This window comes from Antedon bifida, chromosome 6 (assembly GCF_963402885.1).
Source record: "Antedon bifida chromosome 6, ecAntBifi1.1, whole genome shotgun sequence".
Taxonomy (NCBI): Eukaryota; Metazoa; Echinodermata; class Crinoidea; order Comatulida; family Antedonidae; genus Antedon; species Antedon bifida.
Window position 1 is genome coordinate 7180730 of NC_136231.1, and position 12315 is coordinate 7193044.

Consider the following 12315-nt stretch of genomic DNA (forward strand, 5'->3'; position numbering starts at 1 on the left):
TGAAAATATGAAATTATGTATACAGTACCCGGTATATTATATCACTTATTTATTTTATGTCAAATATCATTTGATTTCTTAACTTCAAAAAGGTTGAAATAAAAAGTTAAGATACAAAATAAATATGCACTAAATAGGAAATAGTTAATGTATGCATTAAAATACACTTGAAATGAACCGTTATTAGTGACTAATATTTAAATACAAAACATGTTTATTTTGTTCACAGGTTCGTGTTTGAACTGTCGGGCGCCCTCCCACTGTGGATGATCATCTCATGGGTTTATTCGGTTGCCATGATCATAAAGAGCATCGTGTATGAGAAAGAGAATCGCTTGAAGGAGGTTATGAAAGTGATGGGTCTGAGCAACGGGGTTCACTGGGTGGCGTGGATGATCAATGCTTTCAGTATCATGTTTATCAGTTCTCTCTTACTTATTTTTGTAATCAAGGTATAGTATGATTTTGTTTTTATTCACATCTTGGATTATTAAAAAAATGAAAAGTTTTAATGATTTTAGTAATACTAGTTGTAGATGACTTTGATAGCTATGTTTGTTAATGTTAATTTAAAAAAAATCTATATTTCACAATTAAGAAATATTAAATGTTTTTTTGACTATGGTAAGCCACAGCTTATTATCCTATTCATGCCATATAAATCTGTATAGTGTAATGTTATTTTGACTATGGCAAGCCACAGCTGCCTTTAAAGCTCTCAAACACATTGTATTATATTATCCTATTCATGCCATAGAAATCTGTGTAAGTGTTGTTATTTTGACTATGGCAAACCACAACTGCCTTTAAAGCTCTCAAACACATCGTATTATATTATCCTATGCCATAGAAATCTGTATACTGTAATGTTATTTTGACTATGGCAAGCCACAGCTGCCTTAAGCTTACAAACACATTGTATTATATTATCCTATTCATGCCATAGAAATATGTAGTCCATTATTATTGTAGAATCTTGATAATTGAGCTTGAGGACCCCATAATGGTTTCAAATCTTTATATGTGTTAATTTTAAATGTTTTATTGAATTAAATTTTTAATAATAAAAAAATAATTTTTTTTGTCTACAGCAAGGACAACTATTGCTCTACAGTGACCCAACAGTTCTGCTGTTCTTTTTCTCATCCTTCAGTATTTCAACTATATCACTATGCTTTCTCATAAGCGTGTTCTTTTCACGTGCCAACCTAGCAGCTGCGTGCGGTGCAGTCATTTACTTCTTTACGTATGTACCATATAGCATGGCGTACTCGTGGGATGAGTACATGTCAACAGGAGCCAAGTACGCTGTTGTAAGTGATGCCTTATGTTTCTATTATTTTGATGTTTTATTAATAACAATAATAATAATAATGCGCTGCTCTCACAGTATTTATTTGGCCCAAAAAAACATATCGTGAATTCATTTTTTGTACATTATTTTAAGAAACAAATAAATATATGAGAACATTATACACACTATACAAATTACACATAAACGTTATAAACAATAAATTACTAAGACTGTTCCGATTATGACATCTACAGATTACCCCCTTCGTACTTATATGAGAAATTTTAATGCACCTCCATACTTGTTTTCATAGCAGTCAGTCTTCTAACTTTTAAGAAGAGATATTGTTATATACGAACTATTGAATAATGGTTGAGTGGTCTATTCCTAATTTAATGTAATATTTTAGATCCAAATCACATTTATTTCATATGTTTTTATACTAAATATTAATTTTTAAATAAAAGATACCAATATATATTATTCCTTTAATAGTCGTAAATCATTAATTATTTTTCATTGACTTTCTTTACCTTTATTACAGTCTCTTTGTAATACCATTGCATTTGGTTATGGAACAACTTACTTAGCTTATTATGAGATCCAAGGTACTGGTGTGCAGTGGTCTAACATTGCTGAGAGCCCAATAACTGGTGAGGGTGGATATGGCTTCCTACAGTCTATCATCATGATGTGGGTGGACACTGGCATCTACTTGCTTCTCGTCTGGTATATCGAAGCTGTGTTTCCAGGTTAGTTTTCACTTTGTGCCCAATTTTAGCATAAAATAAATTGCTATTAGTTTATAGCCATACATTTTGTTTTGCAAAGTATAAGTACTTGATTTGTTTGTTTTTTTAGCATGATAGTGCCTACAATTTTCAAGTTATCATTCTGAATTTTTCAATGTAAATAGGTATATACTTACAGAACATGCCTATTGAAATTCAAGAAAATCGGTTCATTAATAACTTCACAAATAAAAAATAGAAAAATTTGCATTCTTTTAACATGGGCTGAAATATCAACATGTGCCCTCTGTGGTAATATTTTGCCAAGTACTTCACTCAGTTTCTGAGTGCTTTCATTGTGTTATTGTCTGTTTTTCAATAAAGGTCAGTATGGCATGCCTCGTGAATGGTACTTTCCTTTCACTAAACACTACTGGTTTGGAATAAGTGAAAATGTGGACACTAGTGAGTCATGTGAACTTGGAACATTGTCAGACAGTGAGTATTTTATTTATTTTATTTTATTTTTTTCTGCGTTTTTGGCTAAAACCTGATAAAGAAGTTCTCAATACAGACATAGAGCAATATAAATATATACATATACATTTAAGTGATATGAACACATTTGGTTACATTTACATATTTACTGTTTGTTTAAGTGAGTATTTTGAATTGTCATTCTGCGTTTTTGGCTTAAACCTGATAAGGAGGTTCTCAATACAGACATAGAGCAATATAAATATGTTAAGAAATCCAAATGGTTACATTTACATACTTTTTTTATGGCTATTGTTTAATTTTTATTGTATAACTTATCATTTTAAAATATTTGTTGGTTGTTTGTAGATGACCCCACAAAGTTTGAACGTGACCCAGAGCATCTTACTTTAGGCGTTTCTATCAGAAACCTTGTCAAGGTCTACAAGCTAGGCAAGAAGGTGGCTGTAGATGGCTTGAATCTGAATTTCTATGAAGGTCAAATCACATCATTCCTGGGCCACAATGGTGCTGGTAAAACAACAACAATGTAAGTTATATGTACGGAAATAATGTGATTGGGCAACTATCTACTGTAATTAATTTAACAATTAGCTAATTCCCTTTTCACATGGCATAAATATGTTTACAACTTGTTGAGACATATTTTTATTTCCAATTAGACAAGTCTGTTGATCCCTGTAACTTTAACGATTGACAATAGGGACTCTTAGATTTGAGTCAACATGAACAAAGTCCACGTCCACATAGGTCGTAGTCGACTGTTACTTGTCGACAAATGTATGAACGTTTAGATTAAGGGAACGTTGGTATGCCAGTGAACATAATGACCCTGGGATCATGTAACCTTGTAAACTTTAGTAGCACTCATCCATGGAGATATTCCACCGATCTGGGCCGGTGAAAGTACACAGGTTTAGGCCAGGCTAAGTGTGTAGCTTTGACCTAGTCTAGATCTTTAATTTTCTGAACAAAGACTGCCGTCCTAGTGATAAGACTCAGTCCATAACCTGTATTATTAAAACCTTTATTTAAAATAAACCAATGGAAATCATAATATTCTGTCTTCTGTCTCTATAATAATAGTCAGATAATTAATGTTGATGTAATTTAAATTGTCTTATTTTCAGGTCGATCCTAACAGGTCTGTTTCCTCCTACAAGTGGATCGGCATATATTTACGGCAAAGATATCCGTAAAGACATCACAGAGATTCGACGAAGTCTTGGCACATGCCCTCAACATAATGTGCTTTTTGATAAGTATGAACAATCTTATAATAATAATAATTTTGTTCAGTTCAGTTCCTGTGTAAAATCTTTGTTGATAAAAGATGTTTAATGCTTGCACTCTTTATATATTAACATTATTGCCTAAACATTTTAAAAAATTGGAATATATCTGTATCTGAAAATTGATAATAATATAGTGCTGTGGTCTGATGGTATAACACTCAACCTGTAAGAGAGAGTCTTAGGTTTGAATCCTGCCAGAAACCTTTTTCGTACTGTAAACAAATATTAGAACTACTGTTGATAAACCTATGTTTACAACATAATGTTCCAAAATGAGTACCTTGTCTTTCAGTATAAAAACAAATGTTCCTTTTTAATAATTTGTATTGTATTCATTTCTTTTTCACAGCATGTCTGTTATTGAACATCTGTGGTTTTATGCCCGTCTGAAAGGAGCACAGAATGACGTCCGCATCGAGATGGAACAGATTTTACAAGACATCGGTCTGCCGCACAAACGAAATGAATTATCTAAAAATCTGTCGGGTAAAATTTTTTTATATTTGTATTCAGTTTCTAAGTTCAAATTGAATATTTATTTTAAAATCCCAGAATTCATTCCATTTTGTGTCTGATCATTTCCTACTTTCTTAAGCTCTGTCTACACTATCAAACTTTATGTGACAAAAAAATGTGATGTGCCCATATATGGACACAATGATGTCAATAGCAAGTCCATATTTAAGCATATCACTACCATATTTGGCCACATCACATTTGACTAGTTTGATAGTGTAGACAGAGACTTAGACAAAGTCTTATGAAACTGTGAAAGTATTTATTGTTACTTTAATAGGTGGTATGAAGCGTAAGCTTTCCATTGCTATGGCTTTTGTTGCTGGATCACGTACAGTGGTCTTAGATGAACCAACTGCAGGTGTTGACCCGTATGCCCGAAGAGAAATTTGGGATTTGCTGAGTAAATATCGACGAGGTAAGTAATGGAAAGATTAATTGAAAAAATTAGTTAATTTTGCTCACTATATGTGCTATATTGATTTTGGTGCTTTACTGGCATTGCCTTGTCCTTTTGATTGGCTAAAGCTGTGTACATTTCTTAAAGAGTAGGGGATTGTCTCCCATTGATCTAGGTAGTTATTGTACTGCTTGCTGCTGTGTGTTTGTAGAGGCCCTCATCCAAATTTCTTCAGTTTCCAGCTAATGAAGACGATTCTTCTTTTTCTTGTTTGTAAATTTATTTTTATACACATAAGTGCATAGAGATTTAGTTATCCACTAAAGAATTTTAAATATTGAATTAACCAAGTGGAATTTGTAATTCTTTTATTCTAGGCCGCACTATTATTATGTCCACTCATCATATGGATGAGGCGGATATTCTAGGTGATCGCATCGCAATCATCTCCCAGGGTAAATTATGTTGCTGCGGTACATCATTGTTTCTGAAGAGTCGTTTCGGACAGGGTTACTACTTAGTCCTGGCAAAAAAAGTTGGTAAAGGTAACCCAAAGATTGCAGACATGGAAATGAAAGTGAAAGGAGTCATGGATATACCACCATTGAATGAAATAACGGTGAGTGTACTTATTTGTATAGAATTCTACACTGAGGTTACTTGTAAGGTACATATTTGTCATTTGGGATCTCTGTGATCTTCAAGGTCAAGTAACTTTATATAACTATCAACAAATTAAAAAAAAAATTTAATACACATCTTCTTATACAAACACACTCAGAAAGAAAATCGGAAATTCTCTCTTTGAAATACATTCTTAAAAGTATAGTTTCTGGGAAATTTGACTTTAAGGCCAGCTGAATGTTTTTCATTGTTGAGGTGACTGTATTGTATTGGATTTTTTTTCCAGCTAAGTCTTGAAGACCTAGATAAAGATGAAGGTGTTGGATCAGAAACTGCTTCTGATTCTGCCACGGAATACGCAGTGAAGCCAGAAAATGCTGGAGCATGTGGAGGTACAGATATAACAGGTAAAGTAAAGAAAAAATGGAAATGGAAATCATCTAACTATATAATTTGGCACAAAAGACAAAGTGATGACCTCAAAAATCCAATTACAATAGATCCTCTCCTTCGGGACACCTATTAAGTGGATACATTGTTGGGTCTTGAAGATGTCCCCTTAATAGGGGTTCTACTGTATTTTCTAAAAGTGTATTTGACTAATGTTCATATTGAGAAACATTACTGTAAAATTTTCACAATGATTGTTTTTTTTCTTTGTCGAATAACAAAGTTATACTCACATTCATTTTTTGTTTTAGTTAGTAATCTATATATGTTATTTTGTTATCAGATCACGGACAGTGCTCTGTATCAGAACTGACAAAATTCATTCAACGACACATTCCTGATGCAAAGGTGAACGAGGCGTTTGGCACGGAGGTGTCATACGTCCTGCCAACGGATGCAGCAGAGGGTGGAGCGTTTGAAGCTCTGTTTAAAGATCTTGAGAGTAATCTGGACTTGCTACATATCAATAGTTATGGCATTTCAGACACAACACTTGAAGAGGTATAGTTGCTATTTCATTAATGTGGAATACATTGTTGTGTTGCAGTGTGATTTATTATTGTGATTTTACCATCAGCTCTCTTAAAACCTGCGGGTTGTTCCCAAAATGGCTTTTAAGACTAAGACCTTAAAAATAAGGCTGTGTTTCTGCAGCCAAAATTCAAGCGATAATTAACCGATAAAAATTAAAACAGGGTTTAACTGATTCCACTCGTGAAAAATTAACCGATAATTATCTCATTCAAATTGGATAATTATCGGATAAAGGTGATAATTTTTAACCTTTGACCTGAAGGACAAATTGTTGCGTTGTGATTTGGCATCTGGTTGTTTGATAATGACTGATCATGCAAACTTTATTGGTTAGAAAATTAACTGATAATTTGAAATATAATGATGAAATGATGAATGAAATGTCATCAAACTTTTGTTTGCAAACAGCAAGTTCGCTAGTGTAGATTAGGCTTAAGCAAATTCAGGCATTTGAAGAATTTCTCTGGCTGTATTGACAAATAAATATTAGTATTTCACTTTAAATCAAATAGATATTTAAGAATTTCCCTTAAGTGCTATTCTATTTAGGAGAATTTGAATGGTAAGTTTTTTCCTTAAATGGTGAATACGGCCACTGGAGTTTGGTTGTCAGAAAATGTTCTTACCCAACACCTGAAGCAAAACTGTAACTTGAAAAAACCCCACATATACAAAATATAAAAAAATCTTATTTTTATATCACACTGTTATGCTAGGTGTTCTTGAAAGTTGCTGAAGAGACAGGCGTTGACTCCGCTGAAGGTGAGATTCTGACAGACAGTGGACGCCTTCCACGCCCCTTCCTTGGCCGTGGAAGCTTACGCCGGCAAAGTTATCGTATGCCTAATTTGAGTTGTTCCGATGATCAGCAGAATTTATTGGATGATGATGGTAAAGATAATTGTTTTTTATTTTACCTTAATTTTTTAATATTAATATTTTTGATTGGAAAAGAAAAATACCAAGCAAGTGTATTGGGTGGTAATGAAAATAATAAATAAATACAAAATAAAAAATACACAGTTTTGGGAAAAGTTAAATTTCATGAATCATCAAGACCTTATTTGCTATGCTGCTAAAATATATATAATTTCTGATAGATTAAACTCTTAATCTCTTTATCATGATTTCTTTTTATTTTTATTTGCACATGTTACATACATTTCTTCTTAAGTTGGTATGTTTATTTGTTTTAATAAATTATGTTTAATGTATTGATTTATTCATTTCTAATGTAAAATGTATTTAAATGTGTAAAAGTAATACATAAACATACCCAGTTATAAGCTAAAGTATTTGTAGAGCTTTTTTGTGTGTGCGTGTGTGTTTTTCCTGTGAACTGATTATCATCTATAAAGAAAGGGATTGTATTGTCAATCATTGTTAACACATAATTAATTACTAATAATAACTAATAAAAATAATAATTATATTTCATCTCTGTTTTCCTTTTACCTTCAATTCGTCTCTCCATCACCACCACACTCGATTTCAAAACATCTCTGTACCCATCCATAAAACCAACTCATTCCAACACAATATAAGACCTTAACTGTGGAATAATCTTCCATCCGCCATTTCAAACTCTGTCTCTCAGAATGTCTTTTTTTTTAAATAAAAAATTATATCTTGTCTAAATACTATCCAGTCATGTCTTGAACCCACTTTTTTATTTATTCTTTTATTCATTTATTCTTTTTTAAATAATTTTTTTTAAAGGTAAGATGTTTTTTTTTTCATCTTCCTTCAAATTCTTATCATTTTGTTATTGCTTTGTATGTTATAATCTTTTATGTAAATAAATGTTATGAAATTTGATTGCAGAATGTGATAAAGTCCATCATGAAACTCTGGCTGATCATGATGAACAAGATGAGGATGTCTTCGCTACTACAACAGACAAAAAGGAAACGGCAGGTGAAGCAACAACACCATCTCCAGACGAGGTTGACATTCTGGATGAGGTTGCCGTGTCGTTTGGCACGAGGAAACAACACAGTGAGTGCCATCTCTATCGTGCTTCTTTCTTTTGTTTTTTAAAGAAAATGCTTTTAGTTCCCAATCAATATTTAATCTAGGCTGTGATTCAAATTTGAAATGGTAAAATTATAAATGTATAGATGCATGGAATATTTATGTTGTGTATAAGTATTTTCCACTATGCAAACCCAAAAGTAACCTAATAATGCAATGTGTGTGGCTGCAGGTTGACAAAGGTACACTAACATTTACAAAAACATGCTCTTTGATGATAATATACAGTTAATATATAGTTTTATAATTCTTATCTTTGATATTGGTGTTGTCACAAATACTTTTTTTATTTGAATTTTGTAATTTGTGTGATATGCATGAATGATACTGTTTCTACTGTTTTTAAACTACTATAGAAGATTTTTTTTAATCAAAATGATTAAAAAAAAAAAATAAAAAAAAAATAAAATAGAGAGTCTCTATTAAATCTGCACAAAATGTACTTAGCGTCTGATGATAATCAAAATGCATAAAATTCACCTTTAGAATCCTTACCCGTTATAGAACTGAAATGCCATTATTTCTAGTAGAGTGAACAACCCTCTGCCTCCCTAACTCCCTAAACAAAAATTCATAGAACAGTCCAGATTAGTTTCTTCATCGATTATACAGTAACCTAAAAATTAGTGCAAATCATGGATCGATCCCAAATCATTAGTTTATATTAGTTCTAAAACATCAATCTAAAGATTGTTGGAGAAATGAATAAAAAAAAACTGCATACCTTTAATCACCTCCAAACCTAATAGGCATGAACAGCACAGATGGCCTGCCCACAGTTGGGGGCGCAGGTGACAATGTAGTGAGCGATAAAGAGAAGGCAAAAGCTGCTTTTCATCAACGATCTGCTTCTAAGGTCTCGTTCCAGCTCGACAACAACGTACCATCAGGACATGCTTCCGGTATGGCATCAGTTTTGAAAGCTTGCAACTTCCACACGCTGTCGCTCTTTTCTTTTGACTCACTGCTTCCTTAGAATTTAAAAATTAGTGCATTAATGCTTGGTTGTACATGAACTTTAACCTTTACTAACATAGGATATTAAGTTATTTAACTTTTGTAGTTTATAGTTTTTTTAACATGCTTTGCTACATGCTAATTTTAATTTGTTCAACATGAAATGTGTTACTTTTAAGAATTTTGTTTAGGCTTAAATTCTACTGCATGTAGTTCTTTGTAATTTTTCTTTCTTTGCATCTTGTTTTTGTTTATAAATCAGTTCACTTAATATTTACTCAAATAAAAAAAAATCAAATTGATTGTTAAATAATTATGCTTTTTTTCTAAAAACATCATGTTGATTAATTGTTATATTTTAATTTTTTTTAATTATTTATGTAATGTAATGTTTTAATCCTAAATCAAAATGGTATGTTAATTTATTCTTATGGTTTCAATTAAATAACAATACAAAAATTGCATACTGACTAATTCAATGACATAATTACAAGTTATTAAAGGTTACTGACAATTACAATATTAATGACAGGTTATTCTTTTTAATCACATTATGTACATAACTTCTAATTTCTAATATCTTTATAATTGCTATAATTGTTTACTATATCTTGCAATAAAATGTTTTAAATTCTTCTCTTTAAATGTCTGTTATAGATATAGACTGTATTCATCTTAAAAGTACAAAATAAGATGACTGTATTGCTAGTTAACTTAAAGTTTTACAATTAAAATTGTGTATGAAATTGTATTCTACCATCCTCGGATATATACTTCTGGTCTAATCCCACCCCTTATCCCTGGGTATAGTCCCAGTATTGACTTTTGGTCTAGATGTAGGCCTCTCTCTAGCCAGTTCAGATGAGTTTTTACAAGAAATGCTTTCCTGAACCAGGTTTTTCCTGGGTATATAGTCCCACTCGCCAAAGTTAACTAGAGTGATTCCAGCTTAAGTATAGGTATGACACGCCATCTGAGCCAAAATGTTAAGCCAAATCACCTTCTAGAACACTTGACAAATTCCTGCCATGTTTACAAATTATGACATTTTTTATTAACTTGTAGAATATATGTCAGTGTCTACTCAAGACAACCGCTCGGTCAGCGGGGAAGAGCGCAGAGTTAAAGGTTTAAATCTTGTACGTAGACAGTTCTGGGCTCTTTTTATTAAGCGCTTCCATAATGCGAGAAGAAGTAAGAAAGGTGTTTGTGCACAGGTAAGTTGAATGTATAGTATTAAATCTTATTTAATAATAATGATAATGTTTATTCACTCCTATATAATAATACAAAAAGTACTGAAACCAAGGTATGGTTACACTACATCATGCTTTAAAATTAAGTCTCATTTGAAGCTTAGGAAAAGTAAATAGAGTTGTGAGTTACCCTGGCACTAGGTCAGGATTGTACCCTGTTCCTTGGGATTGCGAGTCAAGATCATAATGCGTGGTTCCCACTAGAACGAGACGCAGTGACGTATCGACGCAAAGTGCTGTATTGAGTAATCACAAGTGGGAACCGACAACGCAATAGTGCTGCAAACATCGTAGGTTTGATTTCACGCATGCAGGGGCAAACACAATGACTGGAAGGGCATTTTCTTACGTTGTGTAGATTGTGTTACGTTGCGTCGCTAGTGAGAACTAAGCTTTAACCACCAAGTTCTGGTTCACTCCAGTAACATCAACCCCAAAAATCTTGCTTGTGTTGTACCTCACACATCGTCTTAACGTGTTTACGGTTGTGGGAAATATTTGACATGTACACAAATGTAATAGAGTTGAGTCGCAAAACTTTAGTCTGTTATAAAAATGTATTTATTTCTCAGGTTGTACTGCCAGTGGCTTTTGTCTGTATCTCCATGTTATTTGCATTCATCGTTCCTCCGCTTACTCAACCACAACCTCTTGCTTTAGTGCCATGGAACTATGAGCCAAATAACGTCTTCTACAGCAATGATGCGCCAGCCAACTCGTTCTCGGTCGAAATGGAGGACAATCTTATCAACTATCCAGGAATTGGATCTAGGTGTATGGATGGAGATCCTGTGCCGTAAGTTTTTGTATATTTTGATGTGTGGATAGTGATAAATACTGGTAAAAAATACTGTACACACATAGTGGTGATACAGATGATTGTTTTTTTTATAAAAATAGCATTACAGCTAGTCATTGCCTGTGGTGGCAAAAATAATTGAAATTACCAAGAAAAGGGGAGATCATATTTTGTTTTCACTTTCACTGATTATTTATAGTTAGTAATTAAATAATAATAATAATAATATCCTGGATTTATACAACTTTAAGCATTATTACCCCAATCATTTTTTGAATCAAACACGTATGAAAACTCCCATAATGCAGCTAGTAATCAGCACAAAGTTGTGTCTTGATCTAACCGAGTACCCATTTATACACCTGTGTGCAGAGAGGCAAACGTAAGTAAAGTATCTTGCCTAAGGATACAAGCAATGCGGCTAGAGTTGGATTCGAACCACGATCTCACAATCAGTAGTCCAACGTCAAACACACTGCGCCACACACCCTTACTTGTTCTTGTTAATGGTCTCTATTAGAAACAGGTGCATTGATACTAATATTTAATACTGAAGACAGTTTACTGTTTGAAAACCAAGCAAACCTGACTTTACAAGTGTTTTTTCGTCAAACAAACCTTTAAATAATAATAATATTCAAAAATGTATTTTTCATTTTTAGAGATAAACCATGTGATCGAGAAACTTCTAGCATGTGGAAAAGATCCAATCAGTCAAAAGACACGTCACAAGAATGCAACTGTGAATCTGGTTATCAGATGTGCCCCTCTGGAGCTGAAGGTCCAGAACCACCTCACCGTGTGACTGAAACAACAGACACCCTATATAACCTTACAAGTAGAAACATCAGTGATTATCTAGTCAAGACAATGGAAGAGTTCATATTAAAAAGGTGAATCATAGGTTTGGGTTAAATGTTTAGATAT

At 32.9% G+C, this 12315-nt stretch overlaps 1 protein-coding gene across 2 annotated transcripts in view; it reads left to right on the plus strand.

Annotated features, from left to right (window-relative positions):
- The window catches only part of LOC144845259 (phospholipid-transporting ATPase ABCA1-like), a 51932-nt gene that overhangs the window by 26913 nt on the left and 12704 nt on the right, over positions 1-12315 (plus strand). The window contains exons 19-35 of one of the 2 annotated variants that reach the window (XM_078702447.1): positions 230-452; positions 1092-1313; positions 1839-2046; positions 2410-2523; positions 2872-3052; positions 3654-3785; positions 4168-4304; positions 4615-4752; positions 5112-5353; positions 5645-5765; positions 6092-6309; positions 7059-7233; positions 8167-8340; positions 9126-9278; positions 10399-10550; positions 11162-11385; positions 12051-12281. In XM_078702447.1, the coding sequence (XP_078558573.1) occupies positions 230-452; positions 1092-1313; positions 1839-2046; positions 2410-2523; positions 2872-3052; positions 3654-3785; positions 4168-4304; positions 4615-4752; positions 5112-5353; positions 5645-5765; positions 6092-6309; positions 7059-7233; positions 8167-8340; positions 9126-9278; positions 10399-10550; positions 11162-11385; positions 12051-12281 (3045 nt within the window). The remainder of the gene's footprint in view (positions 1-229; positions 453-1091; positions 1314-1838; positions 2047-2409; positions 2524-2871; positions 3053-3653; positions 3786-4167; positions 4305-4614; positions 4753-5111; positions 5354-5644; positions 5766-6091; positions 6310-7058; positions 7234-8166; positions 8341-9125; positions 9279-10398; positions 10551-11161; positions 11386-12050; positions 12282-12315) is intronic. The other variant, XM_078702448.1, reaches the window with a different exon arrangement.